Consider the following 26,579-nt stretch of genomic DNA (forward strand, 5'->3'; position numbering starts at 1 on the left):
TTCCCTAATCTACATGAATCTACTTATAAGAGAAAACAAGACGCTCGCGTCAAAATGTATGAAACAAATGCGTTATTATGTATACTAGTATAAGTTCGTGCATGTAAACGCGTAAATGATTGGTTCGGGACTATTCAAAGTGGGGATTAGCCATACTGTAAGCTAGAGTACCTATACTGTGATTGAGTAAAAGGTATTCCCATCAATAAAAAAAAATTAATTAGATTAACAAATTTTATTGACATTTAAGTGACAGTAACGATAGGTCGTTTGACAGCTTGTCTGGCCTTCCGTCTCTTGTCTCTGGTGCGGCGCGCGGAGCTGGCCTCGCGGAACAACTGCTCGCTCTCTCTCGCTTCCACCTCGCGCCGCATCCAGTGTAAGGCGTGGACGTTGAATCCAACCATGTCCTGTACAAAAACGTTTGATATTTTTAATTAAAAAAAAACGACCTCTCTTTGATCTGAGCGTTTTCTCGCTTGATTCGGCATCCCTATTTATTAGACTATTATCAAAAACAGTCAAACGAAATAAACACACAATTACACTTTCACATTTATAATATTAGTATGGATTCTTTTGAGTTACTAAATCCTAAAAATATCCACTCACCCTTAGGTCAGTGAGTCTCATGGCAGCCTTGGCCTGTATCTGTATCAGGTGCTTGAGCAGCGCCTGGTTGGCCACCAGCGGCGCGTGGTGCACGCGCAGCAGGAACACGGCCAGTCTGCAGAACAGCTCCGCGTGGTCGCCGCGCTCGAGGAGCTTCGGCAGCATGCGGACGATGTCGCACGCTGCACTGAACGGCAGAAGCAGAAGCGCTTCTTCCAGGTCGCTGTTGGGAGGAGTAAACAGATTTATTATTGCACTCTTATTGTATTTTATTTCGTGTCGATGTCGTCATAAGAATATACGATTAGGAATAGGCGTTTTGGCGAGTCCAAAAAAGGCCCATGTTGTACAGTTGCCTATAAATAGGGCGAACCAGAAATGTTTTTTTAATCTCTGTATTAATAATCTTTTCTAATCTCATATATGTGTGTGTGTACTTATCCATTTTTGATCAACATAGAGGTGATTTTAGCTGCACATTGGACACCTAGGTAGGGAAAGAAGAAACCAAGAAGGCGTTGGTGATGATCTGCGAAGCTGTAGAAAATAGAAATGCTTGGATTTGGTATTGGATTGAACGGCTTGGAAGACAACAGATAGTAAGTAAAGCAACTGACCTGGCGCGTATTTTCTTGACAATCTCGACGAAGAAGTCCTCAGCCGTGTCGCAGTTGTAGGCGGCCATCAGCAGCGGCGGCTGCACGCGTTGCCCGCGCGCCTCCGCCGCGGAGCGCTGGTACTCCGCCCCCACCGACAGGCACTCCAGGATAGAGTCCGCCTGTGAAACACCAGTCAGACATCATCATGTAACATCGGTCAGATGACATTTTTTGGGTCACAGGAAAGCGATGGATTACACCGGCATTAATTTAATTAATTAATAATAAAAAGCCGATGGTGCACCGCATGTAATAATTGATTGATTAACTAATAAAAAATTAACCAAATTATAATTAATACTTACAGCTTTCTCGGCGCCGATCGTTTTCTTTGTAGGCATATTTAATCCAGGTAAGCCAGGAACTGGCGCCTGAAAAAATAAAATGTGTGTATATTTGTTACTTCATCACGCTCAAATGGTTGGGTCAATTTTTATCAAATTCGGTATTGAGGTACCCAATACCTTGGATTAACACATAAGGTTCCCATATAATTCAGTCAAAGTCTGAAAATCCATGGCGCTTCATAAAGTAGATGGCGCTACTGTGATTAAAAACTTAAAAGTTTTTTTTTATACGCCGGTACGCCGTTGGCTGCAGCCAGTATGTAGACAAACTAAACTAGTCTATGAATGGTAGGAAACATGAGGAATCATACATGCGTGTCGCCGGTGGCCAGCCCCTCCTGCAGCTCGTCGAGGTCGCCGAGCACGAGCGGGCGGTCGCTGCGCACGAACAGCCGCAGCGCGCGGTCGGCGCCGCACGACGCCACGTGCAGCCCCGCCGTGCCCACGCTCACTCCCCAACACTCCCCGCTGTGGCCCTGGACCGCGGGACACTCATTTTACTACTTTAGCCATTAGTCAAAACATATACTTTTGTAATAACAAAACATCGATCAAATATAGATCTTAGTGAGTTGTAAATCGCAAATGTAGTTACAGTTCTATAGTTTTATTATTTTGATATATAAAAAAAACTTTCGTAATATAATGTACATAATTAGAACAAAAAAAATCAAATCACGTAATCGATAAAACTGATAAATTTAAGTGATGATTAATTTATTTGGTTATTTAAATATGCATTTTATTTTTGACACAGCCAAGTAGCCAATGTTAAATATCAACAAATCTCCATCGAAAGAATGCTAATTCAATTGATCCGGGTGAAATATGCTATGGAAACTTTCACGAAAACTATCTCTAAGTAAGGTTATGTGTAAATAAACAATTGCAATATGCCCCGAACAACAACTCACTGAATAGCGATATTTGATTTAATAATGTAATATTAAGATTCAAGCACACGCGCTTTCTCGTTCGATCAAATCATAAAATTACTTACTCATTCCATGCAGTTATTAAAATGCTTCGCGGTCAATAAACACAAAACAACAGTATTGTGACTGAATGCTTTGAGCCTGGTGAGTTAATTTTAATTTTGCTAATCAACATATGTGACGTTCTACAGACTGATAAATATACATTGACTTTAGTTGTAAATCTATAACACTCTGTAACGCTGTGAATTCTGAATAAATAAATTACTAAATTCATACAAAAACATACATTTTACCCATGGAATATCACATATCATCAATTCGATACTATAAATAAGCCAATTCGTCAGTAACAATATATCTAACAATGCGACTGAAATATAAATTATCTGTGATTTTCATCTAACAACTTACATTCAACGTGATGATATTATCATAACTATCTGCATCCCACTGCTTCACTTTGCCGTCCTTGGAGCCGGTGAAGAAATAATGCGTGGACGGCACAAATTGGAGCGCGGTGATCGAGTCGTTGTGGGCGAAGATAGATTTGTGGCAGTCGCCGAAGTCCATGCCCCAGATTTTGACGTTGCGGTCCGAGGAACCAGTCGCGATGATGGTGGAGTCGTAGCTTATGTCTAGACATAGCACGGGCAGCTTGTGGCCGTAGAGCGAGAGGTAGAACTGAAATTGATAGTTTACTATCAATTTCTTGTACATATTTGTATCATCATAATCAGTCCCAAAATGTCCTCATTGCTGGTGTGCAGGCCTTCTTATGGACAAGTTGTGATATAAAATAAATTTATAAAAAATTTGAACCATTATCGAAATAATTTCAATATCCCATAACACAAGTCTCGAATTTACTTCTGTATAATTTGTCATATGCTGATGATGATAAGCAGAAATCTTTGCATTTCCACATATTCATAACGAAAAACTATTGGACCGGTTGATGAAATTTAGTTCAAAGATACTAGTAATTCTTAAGTAGCATAGGCACATTTTATTTTAAAAAAAGGGGATTGTCTACCTTAAACGTGTCCAAGAAGAATATTTTCACTGTAGAATCCATTAGAGAAACCGCTATAAATTTGTTGTTTGGACTAATTTTGACAGCCAATACTTGTTCTTCTAGCTCCAAAGTTCTAGTGTGCAACAAGGACAGGACCTGCAAGCAATGCATGTTATAATCAAAAATCAAAATAATTAATTTAAATACGTAGATTTTATAACTCGATAAGTCATTAAATCTATATTAGTATTATAAATCGGTATTACGTTAAGCGTACATGTTGACCTTTTAAATTGTTTGATCGAACATCGCTCTGGTATTAGTATTCCAGAGAATTTCAATCAAATTTCTAGGGACCACTCCCGGACTATCAGTGGAACTTACTTTCGCTTTCGATTCACCAGTTGGGTCTGGTATGAGTTCAAATCGCCATAGTTTCACAGTTTTGTCTGCGCCGCCGGAATAACAACCCATCTGAAAATTAAATCTCGGCATAAATTAATAATATTCAAAATGTGACTTAGGCTATTCACTTATGAAATTCTTCGTCCAATATTATTGCTATTTATTATGTGTATTACCTATGTAAAATAAAAGAGATAGCTATAATATTATATTGATTAGTGGAATGGCGCTCTTAGGCATGTGAGAATTTCTGAAGGAAAACCAATTTTCTTTCATAAATTCTCACTTCATAAATGATCACCATGCCAAATGCGAGAAAATAAAGAACATGGAAATCTAAATTGTGTTACCATCGGTATCTATACGAATGTGGGCTGAGTGGTATTACACAAGGCTGTTAAGGCCTTTTAAAATATACAATCTGTAAACACTATATTCCTATAAATAAATGTCAATTGTTGTGCAATAGCAACAACTTACCATATCAGGCGTGAGTCCAATCGCACTGCACTCAGCGTCGTGCGCAGGCACCCTCTCGACGAGAGCGGCGGCCGCGACGTCCAGCAGCAGCACGCCGCCGTCCGCGCAGCCCAGCAGCGCGTGGCGGTCGCCCGGCGCGAAGCACACGCAGCTGGGCCGCGACCCTGCCAGCGGGATCGTGCGCAGGCACGACTGGTTCGGCCTGGCCGATATTTGTACATAATACGAGCGATCGGTATAGGGCGTAGGCGGGTGAATTTCACGAGCGTTTTGAACTCCGCCGCGGGCTGTCATTTGTGTTTATTAAATTGTACCATACACAGTAATCAATATAATTATCTTATTTTTTAAATAAGTTAAGTACTGGTACGATGTTAATTTTATAAATAATATATTTTTTTTTTTTTTAAATGTGCGACACTAATGAAACGCTACACGCCGCGTTCAAACGGTAGTGAAATTCACCCAGGCACGACTGGTTCGGTCTGAGTGATAGTTACGGTGCATTGGTACGAAACGTTATTGAAGATCAGATAAAAATTAAGTTATTTGAGAGATTCTTTTAGGAGTTGTTTAGCACATATACTGTAGAACTTATGTGGCGTTTGGTTACAAAATTCTTTATTCAATATAGGATGATATACATCACACTGCCGACTTCCAAAGCGCAGGTGAAGATGAAGCGGCGCAACAAACTTCACCGAGCTCTTTTCTCCAAAGACATCAACTAACAAATGTAGGACTTATATATACAAAGTTCCGCCTTATAGTAAGACCACTCAGGCGGTCGGTAATAAACTCGCAGCGGAATCTTCAGAAGTTTATTTATTACGCTGTGCGTGGGCTTGGATGCGTGACAACTTAAGTGACGCGAAAATGAGAGAGAAACTGGTTAGAACACATGAATCACTGAGAATTCACTAGAAACCTCTGGATATTTTAGATACCTCGCGCGACTTGAATTCTACTATTATTTAATTTTATTATTTTATTTGGGGGACTAACATTATAATGTACATTATTGAAATTAAATTATCAAACGATCAGCCATTTATAGGTCCTCACAGATATGTACTACACAGTAACATAACTAACATAGGTAAAAAAATATATTTAAACCATTTAAAGTAACAAAACTAATGATAAAATTAGAGCTAACTGAGTTCTGAATGTTGTCAACAATCACCTGTTCCAAAGCTTGACAGAGTCCGCGGCCGCCGACAGCACGGCCAGGTTGTCGGAGCTGATGGCCACGACGCGCGGCTCTTTTTGGTGGCCAGGCTGTGTGATTTGCTTCAAACATTGAACTGAATAAAAATAAAAATCATCTTAATTTATCTCTGTGGAGTTCTGATCTATTTATCTCATGGAACTGAAATCATGTCATAATTTATTGTATAAGTACATATGTCGTTTGTTGCCCGTGGCACTACCGCCTAGTATATATACCTACGCAATAATAATAAACATTGACTTAATGTTAAATCTGTAGTAAACTAAAAGCAGTAAATTTCGCAATTTGTGTAGTTTTATAGCCATCTTTAAAGCCCTTATGTTTTCTTTAGCCCCAAGATTGATTGGAAATGATCGCTCGAAGTGATCACCGTATACTGCGGCCACAGGCGCCTTTGTGCCTGTTAAAAAAGCTGTATAAGAATATGTAAAAGAAGCTATCTGGCATTTCTAACTACGTCGTTCCGATTTGTGAAATTCGAACAGCATCGATGGGTTACCGTCGTCTGCGGTATCCTATTAAAATAAAACCGGCGCAGCTGTTTAGCCGTGAAAGCGTGTCTGATAGACTTTCGCATTTAGATGTTATTATGTTATTTAATAATAAAGAAATGAAATAAATATGTGTGTCCATACCTCCCTGACCCTCCTCTAATCTCAAACTGTGAAGCTCGACGGTGTTATTCGCCAGTGTGACGCCCACTCTCAGCTCGCCTGTGGTCCCCAGCAGTAGTGAAGTGGATTTTATCTTAGCCTCGAGCTTGACAGACGTCAACCTTCGCACTTCGTCCGTCAGAGTGAGGAGTTCTGCCACTTCAGCTGTGTCTGGGTCGGCTTCCCCACTCTCTTTCTGTTTTCTGTAACAATGTTTTCAAAAGTTGAGTCACAACTTATTGTGAACTTGGTAGGCCATACTATTGTTATATGTATTAAATATTCTATGTACATTAGTACATAGAATATTTAATAATATTCTATGTACTAATTAATATTATATGTACTAATATTATGTGTGTTTGTATAAACTTACGCTATTTTTTTCTTTTGCTTTTTTATCCGCTTGTTCATTCTGGCTTTAGCTTCCTCATCCGAGCAGAATGCAAACAGTTCTAGTAATGAATCAGTACCATAGCAGGCCAGCACGGTCTGGCCCGGGTCGGTATGGAGCCCCACCACGCGGCCCCGACCGCCGCGAATCAATGTACCCACTTGGTGACATTGCAATACCTGATAAATAAAAAAAATAAATTATAAATTATATTTTTATTTATTTGGAAAACTTACTGGGGGTAGAAAATGTGACCTAGTTAACAATACAATGATAAAACACAAAAATAAACAAAAAAAGTGTGTAATGAATCCAGGTCAAAAATTTTTAAGGAAATCCACTTTGTAGTTGAATTTATACACTGAATTTATTCATGGGTACGAACATTCAATGAATACAAACCGAATTATCTTCAATATTCTCAGTTTCCTCAATCTTGACAATCTCCATTTGTCGGGCAAGTTTATCTTCTTCCTTCACATCATTGGTCCAGTTCAGTTTCCAAACTCTTAACTCAGAGTCCATACTGCCTGTCACTAAGTACCGTTCCTCTTTCAGTAGTGTTGCTGCCCAGACCTGAAATATTTAATAAAATTTCCAAATACTACCACTGCCAAATAGAAGTGTATATTTTATCACTGGATTCTGAATATAACACCACAAAGTTACATAAAAATAAAATTAACAGCATAATAGAATATGAAAAAATAAATTGAACCATTCATATTTTGTACTCTAGTTGAAAATGATAGTTTTGGAATAAATATTAACCAAGTACCTCCATCTGATGTCCTCCTAATGTTTTAAAGCAGTGTTTAGTTTCAATATCCCAAAACTTTACAAAGGTGTCTTTCGAGGAACTGATTAAACAATTTTTCCCATTAATGAAGAGAACACTGGTTACTGCTCCTTTGTGACCACTGAATCTGGCTACACCTGTTTCTGATACTACATCCCATAGTATTACTTCTGTATCCTAAAATATTAAGTTATCTAAGTACATATGTTGTTAAAATTTTAACCTTCAGACTCGGCCGAGCGGAAGGTTTAAGCTTAATTAAGGAACTCTACTACTGAAATTTCACTTTAGATAACATATCCTTTACCATGTCAATCTACAAAAAAAGATGTAGTCATTCTTTGGGTAAAATAGATACAGTTATATCCAAAATTATGTTCTATTTTATATACAACATATGTATGTAAGAAATATTATTTTAATGTTAGTTTTTAATGGTTTTGTATTGTACTTACTTTAGATCCAGATACTAAACGATGTCCCTGTTCATCATATTGTAGGCATGAGACAGCAGACTTGTGGCCAGCAAAAACACACACAACCTCATTGTTGACAAGTTCAAAAACATTAATATTACCATCAACATAACCCACAGCCATATGATTTCCCGAAGGACTGGCACATATTTGAGACACCACTACATTCTCACCAGGAAGAACTTGAGCCTTTTCTCCCAGCCTCATATCCCAAATAATAACATGTTCACAGGCTCCAACGGCAATATATCTACCAGATATACCATTCAATGAAACATGTGTGCTGTTACAGTCCGCTGTAGCTATGACATTGAAAATGCCGCTAGGTGCATAACGTAAATATTGCTTGGTTAAACCCATAGCTGTATAATTATTTTGGAATACATGCAAACAATCTATAAGACTCTCTCAATTATTTATTAAGATTAACCAAAAATCACACACACCACATGTATTTGTTTTTGTTTATATTGTCAGTGTCATGTCAATGTCAGTAATTTTTTTGCCTTCATCATATTTTTTTTGTTTTTTGTCAAAAGAAGACCTCCTATTTTACCATTCACCTTCGATGTCGGATGCCCGTGCTGATATATGCCTTTCCCCCACTCCAAAATTAATCAATAAAATTATTTAAAAAATAAGATTGACGAAAATACATTAAAAGTAGGTATTAACATCACATATTATTTATTTTCACTCTGGAATCCTCCACAGATAATTTTATAATGTGATTATCTTTCATGAAATTCGTATGAGCTTTTTTCTGTGCGTATCTCTTTTATCTTTGTCATTGTCATCGACTGTCGTTATAACCATGACATATGTCACTTACGTCATATCACCACCACCTTTTTTTCGTGGTGTGTGTATTTGTGAAGCACGGCTCCATCACCATCTGCAGACGCTGTTGGATTTATTGTACTTTTACTTTTATTTCTAATATCTGTAAAGAAAACATCAAACATAACTTTTCAGCTAATTTTCTATATTAATATTACGGTCTAGTACAAATCTTCCAACAGGTTATTATGTTACTCAACAAAACCAGGTTTATTGTTTTTCTTGTTGACCCAACGTGTTGCCCCTTTCCTCAATGGTATTCAAATTGTTCACAGTCGGTTCTTTGAAGAAACTCATCCGTGTATTGTACTATTACAGACTTGTGGGTTTCACGAATCGATCTCATAAAAGCAATATGGAAGGAAACTCTACGTCGGACATCGTGATTCTAAGCGGCAATTCGCACCCAGAATTAGCGGAATTGGTCGCCAAGTGAGTGGATTGTTTTATGTTTACCATTTATTGATGTATTACTTACTGATTTGTATTTGTTCACATCAACAAAGGTTAAATGGTTTGACCCCATTTTGTTTGCTGATTCAATCAATCATGTCTATATTTGCTGAAAAGTTTATTTATGAATGGACTAGGTATATTAGTTATGTTATGAATTTTCAAACCAAGCAACTTTTACATGCTAATCAAAGTTGCATGTCTTTATTTTTGTTTTTTAATTATGTACTTGAGATTATATCCTTAAAAAAATACCCATTGTTGTATTTCATTCTAGCCGACTTGGCGTCCGTAAAGGAGGTTGTTCTGTTTACCACAAAACAAACAGAGAGACCATGGTGGAGATTGCTGACTCGATTCGTGGGAAAAACATCTACATTGTTCAAACTGGTACAAAGTAAGCTATGTTTATTTACTGATCTGAGACTGATTCATTATTTGTGACTGCTGTGCATTACATTTAATTAGTAGTGTTTTTTATTTTATTATTAAAGTACACTAGCAGATTTGTCTGTAATTTGCTAGTGTGCTAGTTTGCCCAAAAAATGCTTAATAAAAATAACAAGTATTGTAAACTAATTTGCAATCCAATAGAGTATATATACTATTAACTTTACTACTACAAATAGTTAATGATTTGACAAAATGTATTATTATAACATCATAAAAAATAGTAAATCAAATCATACACCCAAAATAGACAAAACAGTATTAGAAAATCATATTACCTATATGAGGTAAATAAATTCAGTACTTCTACAAGTACTGTCCACTCAGACATCTAATCTTGTACATGATATGTATATGAAATCATTTAAAAAATAATATTTACATTGTGACAAGTTAAAATTGAATGTATAGATCAGCAATATAAATAAATGTAGATATATAAATACTTGTATTCAATACTTTTCCAGGGATGTCAACAATAACATAATGGAACTGCTTATAATGGCTTATGCATGCAAGACTTCATCTGCAAGGTCCATTGTAGGGGTGATCCCATACTTGCCTTACAGCAAGCAGTGCAAAATGAGGAAACGAGGTTGCATTGTCACTAAACTATTGGCAAAGATGATGTGCAAGTCAGGGTTGACACACATCATCACCATGGACCTACATCAAAAGGAAATTCAGGGCTTTTATGAATGCCCTGTGGATAATTTGAGAGCTTCACCCTTTCTCTTGCAATACATTCAAGAAAGTGTAAGTTTTTCCCTTTTTTATGGTTTTACCTGCATATAAACTAGTATCATATAATATTTTCCTTATCATGCTACTTTTGAAGATCACTGAAAAAGAAAACTACAGATTTTACATACCTTTTTTTATTGCTTTTTCTCTGTGCAATAAAGAGCCTATAAATTTGTCAACTAAAAATCTGTCGTAAAAATGTGTTGATTTCGCAGATTCCAGATTATCGTAACTCTGTGATAGTGGCGCGGAATCCAGGCTCCGCTAAGAAGGCAACCTCGTATGCGGAGCGTCTTCGGCTGGCCATCGCCGTCATACACGGAGAGCAGAAGGAGGCCGAGAGTGATGAGGTTGATGGGCGATATTCTCCACCATGTATTCCAAGGTTGGTTGCACAGGATATACCGAACACATATGATCAGTATGACACTAATCTCTTTTGACATATCAGTATGAATATACTATATATAGTATAGGAAGTTTTGCGAATAAAAAAAAACAACATTTGGTTTCTAAAAAGCACTAGAATTCTCATACCAAGGAAATTTAAATAATAAAATTACATCCCAATGTAATGTATTTGCCCAGCATTAGAACAAATGGGACTGCATACTTCCGTTTCAGTACTAGTTATATATGTTGCAATAATATAATCCAATATTTGATAATGTTGTAGTTGGACCTTAACTAAATTAATTAACCAATGAATCTTCACTGGTTCCAAAGCGTGGACAGGTCTCGCACTATGGATGTGTCTGTGGGAGTTCCAGTGCACCCCGCCAAGGAGAAGCCCCCGATCAATGTGGTCGGGGATGTCGGGGGCAGGATAGCTATCATGGTGGTTAGTAAATTTAACATTTGATCTGTAGTATAGTATTGGAAAAAGCCTTTCTCTATGAAACAAAGATCAACATTTGAGTAAATCTACCTACATTAACTCGATATCTGTGTTAAAATATACACTTTAATAAAAGCTTTTAAAAACCAATATCTTTGTCAATTAAGAATTATATATTTATATATTGTAAATTTGTCTTTTTAAGTGCCTAAACAAATGGATATATAGTGATGTACATTATCCTCACATTAACCCATTTACTGCAAAGATCTAAATTTTGTATGTAACCCTCAATTTAGAAATTACAAATGTAGATAAAACCAGAGTAGTTTCAGTATAATATGCTAACATTTCTAGGACGACATGATCGACGACGTGCAATCGTTCGTGGCCGCGGCGGAGGTGCTGAAGGAGTGCGGCGCGTACAAGATATACGTGCTGGCGACGCACGGGCTGCTGTCGTCGGACGCGCCGCGCCTCATCGAGGACTCGCCCATCGACGAGGTGGTGGTCACCAACACGGTGCCCCACGAGCTCCAGAAGATGCAGTGCAACAAAATCAAAACCATCGACATATCTGTTCTCCTCAGCGAAGCCATCCGCCGCATTCACAACAAGGAATCCATGTCGTATCTCTTCAAAAACGTCACATTGGAAGACTAGAAGTCAAATATATTTCCGTGTTATTGTATAGTATTAAGTATTATTTTTAAGTATTACTCTCTTGTGTTGGAGACTTATAATCAGGGACAGCATCCTATGAAAAATAGTATTTTTATAGTATTGATTACTTTTAAATACATAACAAATCAAATTTCTTTGATTATAAAGTTCTAATTTATGCATTTATATTGCATTATGTTTATTTTAAGAATTATTGGAATAGTTTAGTAATTATGGGATCAAAAATTGGGTAACTGCCACATACATTTATTTGTGATTTTAAGTTGCTTCAACCATTTCAGGTATAATTTATTTAATTTTTTATGTTTGCACTTAAAATCGTCTCATACGTTTTATATTGTTGGTTGTTGCAAGTCACACCATTATTTCAATTTGTGTGCACTGATTGGACTTGCATTGTTTAATTGTTATGTTGATGAGTCACCAAACGTTTGTTGCTAACGTTTTAAACTTAGAAAAAATTGTTGTAAATAAATTATCTCACTGAGCTATTTACACCTTTTAAAAGCAAATGTATAGTATATAAAAGTAGAGAAGCCACAGAATGTATTTGTATTATTAAATAAATAACAAGGAATTTATATATGAATTTATATATATTGTTTATCTAGCTATTATTTTGTTGTATGCCTCTGGAAGCTGTGGTGGTCCCGGGAATAAGACGCCCGCCTGTGAACCGAATTGGGACCATTCAGTTCACAGGCGGGCGTCTTGTTATTACTTACCTGACTGACGTCTGACTCATGTACAGCAGTTTTCATCGACCACCGCTTTCGGAAAAGAAAAACTAAACACACTGAGGAAACTTGCATTCTGGTTGATTATCAACTTGTGTGTGAAATAGAGAGGGTAAATTAGGAAGGGCCCCACGCGCGTGCAATCTATATATTCTGGTGCCATAAAGTCGTAAGTTTCATTTCCGTAATGAACATGACCCTCCAGTCATGAGGAATAAGACTATGAAGAGAAAGGGTATGGCTACTTATGTATGTAGTACTATTTTTTGGACGCTTAGTAAAAGTTATAGGAACTTTTACTAAGCAGGCATGCGGCTAATTTTATGGGAGATTTTCACCGAAGCCCATGGACACCTGCAACACCAAACACACGCGTTGCCGGGTCTGAATAAATTTCTTCACGCCCTTTATGAAGAACTCCATTTTGTAGCCTCTGCGTATGCAGGAGGAAAGTTCCTTTTAAAGCGGGACACTGGCCAATCCCGTGGCCGGAGGCGAGAGGTACGAAGTATTTCGTAAGACAATAATCTTCGTCCCAAGAACATTTAATGTTCTTATATCTGTGCTTCATCCGAATACCGCTGTATCGTCATCTCGTCTCTGCCCAAAACCATCCATCCCCTAACACATTTTTTTAAGAAGATTGCATAATGTCAGTGTCACTGTCATACATCAGCTGATGTTCCTTGATCAGCTGTGGCTGCTCTGCGAGCTGCGTGGGAATGAAAGAAGTTTTTGTTTATGTACGGAATATAAAATTTAAATTTTATGTATATACACCTGGGAAAGTTCCCACTATTTGAAATTTTATCAAGTTGGAGTTTTATTTTATATATTATAGTAACAGGAGGTTCATTTTCATTACTAATTTTCCGAAAATAGAAAACAAATAATTTCATTTTTTTTTGAGGTTATGTTATTACACATAAAAATTTAAAATGATGATCAAAGAAATGAAACTTTTTAATACAATATTCCATTATTACAAAACGACATGGATCTCATCGCACAGACGATCCTATACCAACAGGAACATGCTAAAACTCAGTGAGCGTGGAATGTATCAAGACTTGTTTCCTAATACAGCAGCGTAAGTATTTTTTCAAGCTATTATAGATAGTGTGTGGAGAAGTGGTGGCTCAAACTTCATTGCATTATTTTGTCTATTTCAAGATATGCGCTTCGCTCCTGTACATAATTTCTTGATAAAAAATACTTTGGATAGGTATATTGTACTTTGTTGCTATTCTAGGTACATGCTCGCTTATATCCAAAGTTTCGCATTTATAATATAATAATAGTAGGACTTAATTTTTTATGTCTTAGTTATTTGGTTTCTGTGATGGTTACAGGAATGAAATTATAAACTTATTGAACAAATCTCCGCAGTGTGTTTATGCTGGGTTTGATCCTACTGCTAACAGCCTTCATGTTGGAAACCTCCTTGTTATAATTAATCTCTTACACTGGCAACGCAGTGGACATCGAGTTATTGCATTGGTAAGAATATTTATTTAATAATGTAATTGTTTTGTTTGTCATAATTATAGTATCATCATTAATATATGTGTAAAGATGTTCCTGGGGGCTCCATAGCTCCTTAAATATTGTATATTTACCTTATAGCTTTCATATTGTGATATCATTTAAAAATTTTATTACATTTTTTACCAATATAATATTTACTTATTAAATTCAACAAAACTGTTCCTTTATTTTAATTTTGACACAATATTTTTAGTTTTCTTCATTTCAAAATTTAATTTATATTTGACCATTTTACAGTTAGGAGGAGCTACTGGCCATATTGGTGATCCCAGTGGAAGAAACTCTGACCGGGTAGCACTTGAGAAAGATTTTATTGATAACAACATAAAATGCATAAAAAAAAATTTAGAGACTGTGTTTGATAACCACTACAGGTACATTTGGCCGAAGAATGAAGACTTTCTAAAACCATTGAAGTATGTATTCTATCTAATGTATTATATGTAAAACTATATCTAATGTATAAAAAGTGGATCACTAATGATGTAGTTTAGATAGGGTTTCTGGTAAAGAGTAGCAACCTCACAGGACTAGATAGCTAACATTCTAACCAATAGCATATAAATTTTGACCTTTATTCCAATAAGAATATTTATCAAGAGAGGCATGATAGACATACAAATGTCAGGTAAGGATCTAAGAACAAGAAAGTACAAATCATTGTCCTGAGGGTCAGCATCTCACAACAATGAAGGATAGGTAATATAAATTCGAAAGTTAATTTTATCTTATGTATTGAGATATCATTTATAACATCAGCTTCCTGCAAGATGATGCTGGTGTTTTACTTAATCATGTATTTTATTAAAATAATTATCTTAAAATTAATCAACTTTGTTTCAGAATAGTCAACAATGAAAGTTGGTACAGAAATATAGATGCTATTAAATTTGTTAGTGAGATTGGTCGTAATTTCCGAATGGGCACAATGTTGCTGAAGCAGAGTGTACAGAGTAGAATCAATTCGGAAGTTGGAATGAGTTTCACAGAGTTCACATATCAGATATTCCAATCTTATGATTGGTTACAATTGTTAAATGAATGCGACTGTAGATTCCAGGTAAATGCATACATTTTCTTTCCCTTATACAAATAAGGGATTTCACGACAACTAAGGATTCACACATTTCAATTTAAAAAAATACAAGTTTTCTTTCACTTTTTATTTTTTAGATTGGAGGGAGTGACCAAATGGGAAATATCAGTGCAGGTCACGAACTTATCAGTAGAACTGTAAAGAAACCTGTATATGGTAATGTATTATTTTTTGATGATATTCATATTCAAAACACAATATTAATTCATATAATATACATGTAACACTATTTTTATGAAATCTATTTTTTGTCGAGGCTTCAGTTGCTTGGTGGCTCTATGTCAGATTCATGGGGAAGATCAATTTTAACAATAATTTTGTTAATATAATTGCCAGGTTTTACTCTACCACTAGTGACAACCGAGGAAGGTGACAAGTTCGGTAAATCTGCAGGGAATGCACTTTGGCTGGATCCAGAAAAAACTAGTCCATTTAATTTATATCAGTATTTTATTAGAACAAAAGATTCGGAAGTGGAAAGACTCCTGAAATTATTCACATTCTATACTCTAGGAGAAATTAAAGATATAATGTTCAAACATAAACAGCATCCAGAAGAAAGGTATCCACAGATGTGTTTGGCAGAGCACTTAACATTACTCGTACATGGTGGTAAGAAACAACTTTACCATAGATTTAACTTTATTTTTTCTTCCATTGATGCGAAGCATCATGAGGAATCCAGCACACTAGCTATTTAGCTCATTAGTGTGCATGCGTTTACTGCCACTAGATGGCGGTGTTCGTATAATTTTGAAATTAGTTTGCACCCAATATAATATTAGCAAGCTAGAAGCAAGATATTTCATTAGCAAGTGGCGAAGTTATCAAGTGTTAATTTGGCGCCATTTCAGAGGCGGGCCTATCGCAAGCGCGGCGCGCGACTGATGCGATATACAGCAAGGACGTGACCGCGCTGGCGTCGCTGACTCAGGACGAACTGGCGCAGGTGTTCACAGGCGCGCCCGTCGTCAGGCTGCTGCTGCAGCCTGGCATCACTGTGCTGGACCTCGGTGTGAGAGCTAACTGCTTCCCCACTGAGAGTAAGTTCGTGACGTGGTTAAATGTTAAAAAGCGTCGACTTGATATGCAACAATAGTGTCCCCAAAGAGGGTTGACGTCAGGCAGGCGGCTAGTCGTAAAATCTAAAGGTTTGCAAACCGGAACATGAGGGAATAAGAGATAAAATTCTTGTATTCAAATCCATTTTTAAATATATTTTTCATTCATTTGACGAATAATTTAAAAAAAATCTATCAAGCAGTCAATACGACATCGGAATTTTAAACTTAAACATATAAATCATTTCAGATGATGCCATGAGGATAATCAATGCAGGTGGCTTCTACATAAATCATCAGAGAGTGAAGAAAGTCGACGAGGTGATAACAGAATCTGCACACATCTTACCGAATCTCACTTCTCTGCTGAGAGTCGGCAAACGTAACTATTATATTGTTCAATGGCAAACATGAATGAATTCTAGTTGTTAGACGTAACTGATTTTTATTATAATTAGTGTCCGTCATCCCAAAACGTTTAAAGGTTCTTTTATTGGAGCACATTCCTCCAATATTTTCGCAGCTTTCAAAAGTTGAATTATCTAGTTGTTTGTTACAATTTGTCAAGAAAAGGATGAAAATAAATGGTGTTGGCTGGCAACACTGGGAGTTTATCAACCAATCTTGACCTTGAATTAATCGTGCGTTCGTTTCAAGGAAAGTGAACACTTTCTTGACAGATTATACATGTCATGGAATTAGTTGGTACACGGAGTACTTACCATGGAATTAGTAGGTACTAAGTACCTACTAATTCATGACATATGTACATTATGTACGTCCGACGAATGCACAGATATAAGAAAATTACGTTCAATGTAATGTTCTATCTGTGGACGAACGCCATATTAAGGTATAATTGATATGTTTTTAAAATGGTAGCTCCGCCGCAAAGCAGCATCAGTAGATTTACAATGAACACGCACATATAATGCCTCAGATCGATTGTTTTATATAGGACTGAATAAGTGAAAGAGAATAGATTTCGGAATAATCGTAATAATATTACTTACAACAGAAGCTTGTATACTTGCAGTATAATAATAAAATGCGTATCACATAAAACGTCATAAATACTACATAACATACTTAAGCCTAAATATATTCACTGAAACAGCGCTGCTAATAAAATTAATTAATGCACGGTCAAGTTACAAATATAATATTAAAAATATGGCTAATCATCAAACAACTGTTACGTTTGTGCGCCCGCCCAGGGCGGGGCTCCGTGAATAAGTTCCTAATATCACAAGGAATCATTGCAATTCTCTATATTGTACAATCTTATACGTCAAAATCTTATTGTATGAATAAAAAGTTAAATTGACAAAGTAGCCGATATGTCTTTTTGGAATTTCAAGACCGAAGATGGCCGACTTAAAAATAACTTATGTCAGCGAGCCCTTTCACGAAAACCTTAACGAGTTACAAAAATAATTTCATGCAAATAAACATGCTCTCGCGTAACGAATCTAGATATCTAGACGGCCAATCAATAGTAACAGGCGCGATCGTATAAAATACAACATGTCAGTCTCTTTCGATTACAACTAAGACACTCGCGAACGGACGAAATACCCAGATCGGTGTGGGAAACATGTGAGGAGTTCATCATACACGTCGGATATCTTGTGTGTTCGAAAAGTGGTAAGTCTTAAAACTAGAGTGCTTTGGGTATTTCGTGGTCAGAATGACCTCGCGACACGTACGAATGGTCCATGCGACGTGACATTAAAGGTCGGTGCTCTCTTGGAGCGCGAGGCCGGCGACGGGCGGCGGCGGCGCGGGCACGAGCGGACGCGGCGGCCGCGTGGCGCTGATGCTGCCTTCCGACTGCGACAGCTGCCGGCTCAGCTCCAGGCTGCCGCTCGAGCTGTGCGTACGCGGCGCCAGTGGGCTCTCTTCTTCTGCCTGCTGCCCCACCTGACACGCAAATTTCTATAGTTTATGGAAATCTTGCTGCTGCCCCGTGGCTCTGCTCGCGGCAAAAAGTAGCCTATGTCATTCTCCAGCTCTTAGACTTTCTTCACGCCAAAAACTATTTCGATACTATGGTCCGTTTTGACGTGAAAGAAGGACAAACAAACACATTTTCACATCTATAATATAGGATTAGTGGCAATTTCGATATGAGGGGTACACAATGTACTAGATGTCACTTCAAATTAAGTAAACTATAAAAGCGAATTACACTTAACCGGTGACATTTAAAACTACTATTGCTTATTACTATATTGTTTTCATTAGGAATGAGGCTTGCATGAAGATAAAGATCCAACAAATATTGTAAGCATTTGTTTACCTGTATGACAGTCGGGTGTTGCTTGTCGACCGTGTAGATGTGCGTGCGCTCGAGCGTGGTGGGCGCGAGGTCGGCCTCGGTGACGGAGCCGCGCGAGCGGAAGCTCTGCGGCCGCAGCGTGGCCGGCCTCTCCGGCACCGCCGGCTTGTGTCGCAGCGCCACCTCCTCGTCCGGCGCCGGCAGCACCGTGCGCGGCGCCGCCACCGGCCGCGGCGGCGGCTGCCCGCTCGGCTTCACCAGCGGCTGCGAGCGCGGCGCCGGCTTCTCGCACCCCAGCGACATCGGCCCGCTGCCGTCCCCCACCCTCATCCGCCCCGCCACCCCCGTCTGCGCTGTCACATTTTTCACTACCAGCGTCCCCCCTTCTTTGTCTTTCGAGCCGTCTGCCTTCTCCTTTTCTAGTTCCAGACTCTGTCGCCGAAGATCCAGAAGATTCTCCCGGCTGTTGCTCCGCGCTTCCTCTTTCATCGCCTTGCTCTGTCTGTACGTTGACCTGTTGATGGTTTGAACGCCCGATATGACTTTCCCTGTTTCCGATATTATAGGACGCTGCGGTTTCGCCGGTTTCTCTGGTTCTTTTGGTAAACTAATCTCTTTTTCTTTAATAGGCTCAGGCATTGGAGTTTCTATCTTTTTATTTTTATCCGGTGTAAAGTTCGGCGGAACGGGCGCGTGAGGTTTGTTCTTCCGCCGCAAAATAGGTTTCGGGCTTCCGTGCGGTGGACTAGATTGGTCAGATAGCGAGCTATTCGATTGAGCGTTTTTGATATTATTCTCTAACAATATTAAACTAGTATCGTGACTATTGCTCCGCGAGTGCCGACCGGCGGAGTCTGAATTATTTTTAGAGTTGATGTGAGTGTAGTCGAACATAGATTTGCTCATGCTGCTGTAGTCGCCGTTGGCGTGCTCCTGCGCGAGCGAGGCGGGCGGGTCGCCGAGCACCCACTCGTGCTCCGGCAGCAGGTCCTCTCTGCTGAAGGTCACGAAGAAGTTGACGTCGTCCTTGAAGAACCAGTCGGCGTGCTTGATGAGCAGCTCGACGATGCAGTTGACGACCGTCGTGACGTTCATGTCGAAGGTGCTCTCGTCCGCGGCCCACAGCAGGTTGGGGGCGATCACGATAGCGAGGTTGGAGGGTGTCATTTTGTTGGTGCTTTGATTCTGGGTCAAAGTGGACAAAAACTTGATGAGATAGCGCAGGTTCTGGAAGTTTGCGTCGGGGAGGAGGTGGATGGCTTCCCAGAGGGCGTTGAGGCGGGCCTGTTCGGAGGCGTGGCGGGAGGCGGCGATGAAGTGGTCGTAGAGGCGGAAGGTGAGCAGGGGTTCGGGGAGCTCGCGCAGGTAGCCCTTGAGTGCGGAGGCAACCACGTGCACGTCGCGGTAGTCGCGCGGCAGCGGCACGCTGAACACGCCCGCGTCCAGAGACAGCTTCAGCCGGCGCACCTTCGACGTCCCTGGAACGGTTATATAATGTCAATGACCCAAGTAAAATAATGTTTATTTCATTTTTTATTCTTATCACACACAACATATTATAACTATTACTAAACATCATATACAAAACATAGAGTTTTAGGTTGCATTGCATCTCACAAAAATATGTGTACATAGTAGCTAACAAGAAACTATGTATAATCTAAAACAATGTAATTTTACGTTTCGAATTAGAACAAACGCAGTTATTTACACATACACTTCTCTTGTGTTAATGTAGCTCTTGAAAATAGTATATTTTTCCAAACAGATATGCTGTACAATATGACATTTGGTTATCGTGATCATGACTAAGCGTCCAGACACTAGGGTAAGCACTCTTTACCTACTACACAAGGAAGAAAATGCATTAGTGTGCAATGCACACATACCACACCCTAAAAATGTGTAGTTAAGTTCTATTGAAATATGCGCTCTATTTCTAATACATAAGCAACAGAAATACAGTAAATGATCCTGGAAATCCCAATATTCTCATTGAGAACCCTTTGTGTAGCACAGACACACACAACTCGATATATCGAGGCTATAGTAGAGTCTGGTCAAGAAAAATGCACTCTGATTCCATAATATCCCACATAGCATTATCTGTATCACCTAAAGGTTGACTGTTAGATCGCTTTTAGCATTAAGTCCGCCTATTGTACTTTTAGAAATCGTATTTTTTACCAATAAAGCTTAAATAATAAGTATTGCAAACCTACCTCCTGCGATCCTGAACAGCCCCTCCTCGTTGAGAGCCCGTTCGTGTAGCACACATACACACAGCTCGATCGGGAAGGCGATAGTGCGTCCGGTCACGCGAAGGTGCTCCTCCAATGGATATCCGAACACTGGTTTCACTGAACTGTCATCTGTAAAACAAAAATTTCGATGTCAGCAAATATTTCCCTTTTCCAGTATTTACTATACTGAGTTAGGACAGGGCCTAGTCAGCTTTTCGGACTTTGTCATAGTATAATAAAGAGAATAAATAACACTCGGTCATTTCACATTACAGACCTTACAGTTGCCAGCTGTCTAGGGTCGAGCGCGCGTCGCGGCGGATTATCCGGCTTGTTTATTTTTAACGTTGGTCACATCAGGCAGTGCGACCACGAGGGCTAAACGGGATGATTTTATTTTGTAAATTTCTCAAGGTGGTAAAAACGTTAAATTTATAAACACGTCAGCGAGACGCGCTATCGTGACGGCATCATCATAACAGCGGGTGGACTCTGTACGCCTGTAGCTTCAGTTACTAGAAAAAAAAGGTCGATGATCTCTAAAGAGAAATGTAAAAATCACAGAGTGAAAATAATCCAACTAATATTACAGTAGAGACACTTGTTTCCATAGACTAAAACAATTTATTATTACAGGATACCCAGACAGGATATTTTTGTATCGGAATTCCCAACCTAAGCAGAAATAAATTGAGTTAACTCAATCGGGTCAGTCGGATTAGTTGTGGCCATGTTACACGGTTATATAGACATATTGCATATCGGTTTTATCTTTATTATACCTAACCTAACCTACCCTATGAAACGTCTCGTAATCTACGTAATGGTAATCGTATTTGCTTCCAAATAAAAACGTTATATTCTGACCGATTACTGTATGCGCAAAAAAACAACAGACACGACTCAATTCAATTGCATTTTGGTATTAAAATGTTTGGCACCAATATAACTAACTGGAGAGATACAGTTGGTGATGCGTGACCGTGCCTAAATCGTTCATTAAAATCAAGTAAAAGTACCATGAATTTCTGGAGGTCGTCGGTCTTGTAAGATGCTACAAATATAATCACATTACTTTTCCTGTTGTACTGCGATTTTCAACCGGACGTCATTATTTTGATGCTACAAAACACCGCTAATACAGAAGCCAAGATCATTTTGTTTACTTCTGGAATATTTACAAACATTCGGTGCAATAGTTACTAACTAGGTCGCTATCCATTATGAATTGGGCCTAGATTATAATTATTTTGATACACACTGTAAAATTACAGTTATTCTGATTTGTGCTATATTTAATTTACTTCTATTTTTCCACTTTAGCATGTTATTAGCATTTGGACTCTTTGATTAAAGAAAAACGACAACCACAGACAAAAAGGCATTACTACGTGGATAAATGCGTTCTTAGCGTGGTAAATGACCTATTGAGTCCCATATCCTAATGTTTGATGAAATTAGTAATATAGATTATGAGCTCAAAGCAGCTACGCTATCTGTCGCCGGCTGTTTGGAAAGCAACGACATAGATATTACTACTACAATAATAGAATATATAGCAGTATATTTTCGTTCTCTTAAACTGTTTCTGTTCAACCATTACCTTGTGGTGACAAAGTCATTGTGACACCTTATTTAGGCACGACAGGAAAAGGAGCATTGTTTAACTTATTAAGGACGTAGTCGTAAACAATTTAGATATGATAATCGAATACATGGAAAAAGAGTGGGGAATAGCAGTGGGACATGTTACAGCTATTGAAAAAAAAATCATTGCGCCGAAACCTTTTGAGCCTCCTTAATAATAATCACAGATCTCTAAATTATTAGACTTTAAAATAAACACCTTAGTCATATCTACATTGCATGCAATTAGCCTGGTGTAAACATAAACAATATTATGCGTTCTATTCCTACCAAACATTCAAGGCAATTATGTATTTTATCTCAGCAGTAGGTTGAAAGATCTGGGCCACAATGACACATCTCAGTTATGACCATTTTACGTCACAAATACTACTGTGTGAGTATGAATAGACATACATTTTGGGTTAATGACCATAGCAACTAACTTTTACATAATAATTTCATAACATGCTAATGTGTGTGCGGCGCAAATCATTTAAACATCGAAATTGGATATATAGATTGTATTGATAGTATGTATTAGCAGAGATAAGCAGTCATGTTTTGTTGTCTCTGATTCAATAAAACATATGTATCACAAACAACATCCTATGATTGGCATCTCTTCTGATAAATAATATCTGCATTCTAACAAATAATGATAACTTTGATGATTTGATCTGCACTACATAACATGACAGAATTATTAATACATACGAATATACTAGTATGTTAAGAAAATGATAATGTTTGTTAATGCCATGGCCAACTCTATTAACCCTACAAAATTACAAATGTTTGTATACCAATTCATTATTAACAAAGTTCTCTATAAAATGTTTGATAGTCATCAAAATAATACACAGGTACCGATTATTTAAATACCATAACATAAATATTCTGCATGTTAACAGGATATTATAGCTTCATTGTTATATCTTTAGGCTTTAAAATAGATGCATTAAACAATATTTCGAAAACAAACCATGTTCATTAAATATGATACATTTATAGGGATACATATGTATCATATATAATAATTTGTAATATTAATATGGTTTGTGCTATTATGTAGTATACAATAACCAAACTATGTACTTACTTATGAACCTTTCTAACTCTGGCACAGTGTCTTGTAGGGAATGCAGAGCTGACTCATGATAGGCCCTCTGTAGCTTCACATACTGCAGTAAGGTATGTGCAAGTTGAGCCTCCTTCGCAACCAGTGCAAACATATCTGCAGCTAAAGCATCTCTGGCTGACTCAACGCGGATGCCAGCCTCCTCCAACTCTTCTCTTGCTGCATTTAATTTTGTGGGGTTTTCATCCCTTTGACGTTCTAAATGCTGCAAACATTTATATTTCTACTTATAATGAAAAAGAACATGATTAAAAAAAAATAAGTAGCATAAATTAAGTAAATAAATAAATTTAAGTTAATGCCTGATATCAACACTTTAGTTGCAGAAGCTGCCTATTCAATAAATAACTTTTTTTTGCTTTGGCATTGGTAGATTATCATTCTTTTGATACCAAGTGTATTATATATGTATATTATTGATAAATGAAACAACACTCCATTAAGTTCTGCAGTGTATTTCAGAAGACATTTTTTATAGGAAAAATGTTACACAGAGACACAATACAAGCCAAAGACAATAGATAGACAGTTATATCAACATACAGTTTATTTGATGTTGCTGTTACCATATGAAATTTCAACATATATTATAATAGAGCACTAATAAATAACTATTTTGGGACTATAAAATATTACTTTCCTCATCAAAAACATTAGCTTTGAGAACAATTAATGCTATATTAATGTTTTAGACATACTTGGTATTTGCTTGCAGCTGACTCTTTCTCATTGATGAGCCTACTGAGCTGTTTCTTGGCTTTCATGATGGCCGGGAGGTCCTGGTCGCTGATTGTGGTGAGCGGTGCACACACCAACTGTTCCACCTTCAACTCATGCTCAGCTATCTCATTAGCAAGGAATTTCTCTGTTTTCCCTACAGATAAAAATATATAATAGTGAATATCACAGTACACACCAGAAAATTATTCTATAATGGTTTTTTTGTTTCACTGTTACAATATGTAAATTGTAATAAACCTTTTCTGATTTAGTATACAGCAAGATTTGACCATAAATAAAAAATAAAAACAGTTTCAATTTAGCATGTGATTGTACAACATAATACTACTTACCACATTCATGTAATATAAACTTTAATATGCTGTCATCATCATCAAAATTACTGGCTTCTAACATGGACAGGCCAAGAAGGTACTCTGGCAGCTTTTTAAGTCGTTTTTCTCTTGCTGCTGGATCTTGGCCTTGGGTGCTCCCGGCGGCCGTTGCCAGCCGTTTGCTGATGAGTTGTAATGCATGCCTGAGGTTTTCCACCTTCCTGTCAGCTGTTTGCAGCTCGTCAGTTAAAGCTTCATTCTTTCCAGATCTATTGAGGTAAAATACTTTCACAGACAAAGTTTATATATTATAGTTATTACAGAACACACTCACGCGAATACGCTCTCGTATTTTGGAGGCTAAGTTTCATTTATGGATCATTGAAGCAGCAAGTAAGAAGTTCTAAATCTATCTAGTTAATATCTAGTTTATAAATCTTTATTTTAAGGTGAGCATGCTATTAAATAAGTTAAATAATAAAGTAACTTACTTTAAAAGTACTTGAAGCATTTTAAACAAATAGATTGCGAAAACCAAATTATAAGCTATCAGTAGTAAGATCGATCAGTTAATTTTAGAGGTAGGTAATTTGACAAAGATATTTTCACAAATGATTGTGAATTTGTAATACCAGCTACTCCCACAAAGAAACATCTTATCTATAGGTATCATTGATAAAAATGTACTTTCGAGTAGGTGCCTACCTTGAAAACGTCTGATCCGCTAGTTGTTTTACTCTGTAAAACTGTTTCTTCATTTTGATTAAGTATTTTCAGATATTTTATTGTGAACTACAAGGTCATTGGACTTAGTCTACATAAAATAATAAAACGATTGAGCCGAGATCTCACTAAAAAGAACGTACTGTCAGCGCGTCAATGAGATCATCCTAGCAAGAAAACCGTAGAACAACATGAAACACTGCACACTGATTTTTGTTTAATAAGGCACTACATTCCTCGTTTACAACTTAATAATTAATCGGCACTTATTATGGAATTTGTATATTACAGAAATCAGAAAAATTCTAAACTATTTCCGACGAATCGCGAATCCGATGAATCAAGTCAAGGAAAATAAAATTAACTGACCATAAACATTTTTTTTGTTTAGTTTATCCATATGGAAAGGCAAAGGGATCTAAGCCCATACAGCCTGACCATAAACAATGGTACAATAACATTTCATTTTTTTTAGTGATGTCTTAATTCGATCGATTCTAAAATACATTTTCAGAGATTTTCAGATACTTGTCAATAAATTATAACACGTAGTAACAAATCTATAGATGAGTTTTATCCTTCAAGAAAGTATTTCATCTACTACTAAAATAAATAAAAGAAAATAACCACCTAAAATCCCATAAACTTTTCAAAAATTCCCTTATAAGGAAATGTGGAGTTTTTGTTACTAAACCAAAAAATTAATCTTGTACATACTCAAAATCGGTAACTCGTCACAGGCATTTAATTTATCTAAATCATGGAATTAGTAGGTAGATACTCCGTAGTACCTACTGATTCCATGATCTAAATAGGTATTGAGTCTCTGTGTCAATAGTCAATACAGAAGCGGAATATTCGCTTCGAATAAAATCTTTTCTAAGAGTGAGTAATTTTTTTTTCATACAATGTATTGTGATATAAACGATAATATTAAATTATGCCAAAAAGTTAAAGGCTTAATATTAATACATGTGAGTAATCAAAATTTAATATTATCGTTTATCACAAAGTTATTAAGGTTTGCGTTTAAATCCCAAAATATCA

General features: G+C 37.4%; 4 protein-coding genes across 8 annotated transcripts; 2 read left to right on the forward strand and 2 right to left on the reverse strand.

Annotated features, from left to right (window-relative positions):
* Positions 1–220: 220 nt before the first annotated feature.
* On the reverse strand, positions 221–8,577 carry LOC128673360 (uncharacterized protein). The gene is made up of 15 exons (XM_053751130.1): positions 7,992–8,577; positions 7,516–7,713; positions 7,140–7,313; positions 6,720–6,916; positions 6,326–6,546; positions 5,643–5,763; positions 4,457–4,658; positions 3,956–4,045; positions 3,590–3,727; positions 2,968–3,237; positions 1,930–2,094; positions 1,577–1,642; positions 1,230–1,390; positions 613–835; positions 221–410 (listed from the first exon to the last, which is right to left on the reverse strand). Exons 1-15 carry the CDS (start codon positions 8,370–8,372, stop codon positions 246–248), a joined length of 2,772 nt encoding a protein of 923 aa, XP_053607105.1. The 5' UTR covers positions 8,373–8,577; the 3' UTR covers positions 221–245.
* Positions 8,578–8,833: 256 nt separating this feature from the next.
* On the forward strand, positions 8,834–12,602 carry LOC128673363 (uncharacterized protein). 4 transcript variants are annotated; one of them, XM_053751135.1, is made up of 7 exons: positions 8,834–8,930; positions 9,171–9,284; positions 9,583–9,702; positions 10,223–10,511; positions 10,715–10,884; positions 11,226–11,340; positions 11,695–12,602. In XM_053751135.1, the coding sequence occupies exons 2-7, from the start codon at positions 9,208–9,210 to the stop codon at positions 11,998–12,000; spliced, it is 1,077 nt and encodes a 358-aa protein (XP_053607110.1). In that variant the 5' UTR covers positions 8,834–8,930; positions 9,171–9,207; the 3' UTR covers positions 12,001–12,602. The 4 variants fall into 4 exon arrangements, with proteins under 4 accessions (XP_053607110.1, XP_053607111.1, XP_053607112.1 ...); XM_053751136.2 differs by having other exon boundaries at positions 8,864–9,060; XM_053751137.2 differs by having other exon boundaries at positions 8,864–9,034; positions 9,128–9,284.
* An 847-nt stretch (positions 12,603–13,449) lies between these two features.
* On the forward strand, positions 13,450–16,901 carry TyrRS-m (Tyrosyl-tRNA synthetase, mitochondrial). The gene is made up of 8 exons (XM_053751133.1): positions 13,450–13,848; positions 14,111–14,258; positions 14,544–14,722; positions 15,150–15,366; positions 15,480–15,558; positions 15,739–16,014; positions 16,257–16,445; positions 16,714–16,901. The coding sequence occupies exons 1-8, from the start codon at positions 13,697–13,699 to the stop codon at positions 16,875–16,877; spliced, it is 1,404 nt and encodes a 467-aa protein (XP_053607108.1). The 5' UTR covers positions 13,450–13,696; the 3' UTR covers positions 16,878–16,901.
* Positions 16,902–17,446: 545 nt separating this feature from the next.
* Positions 17,447–25,910, reverse strand: LOC128673361 (rho GTPase-activating protein 44-like). Of its 2 annotated transcripts, none has more exons than XM_053751131.2 (7): positions 25,515–25,910; positions 24,828–25,078; positions 24,453–24,628; positions 23,716–23,959; positions 20,967–21,116; positions 18,766–20,222; positions 17,447–18,386 (listed from the first exon to the last, which is right to left on the reverse strand). In XM_053751131.2, exons 1-7 carry the CDS (start codon positions 25,565–25,567, stop codon positions 18,195–18,197), a joined length of 2,523 nt encoding a protein of 840 aa, XP_053607106.1. In that variant the 5' UTR covers positions 25,568–25,910; the 3' UTR covers positions 17,447–18,194. The 2 variants fall into 2 exon arrangements, with proteins under 2 accessions (XP_053607106.1, XP_053607107.1); XM_053751132.2 differs by lacking the exon at positions 25,515–25,910 and adding an exon at positions 25,301–25,437.
* Between the last annotated feature and the right edge of the window lie 669 nt (positions 25,911–26,579).

This window comes from Plodia interpunctella, chromosome 11 (genome assembly GCF_027563975.2).
Source record: "Plodia interpunctella isolate USDA-ARS_2022_Savannah chromosome 11, ilPloInte3.2, whole genome shotgun sequence".
Classification (NCBI taxonomy): Eukaryota; Metazoa; Arthropoda; class Insecta; order Lepidoptera; family Pyralidae; genus Plodia; species Plodia interpunctella.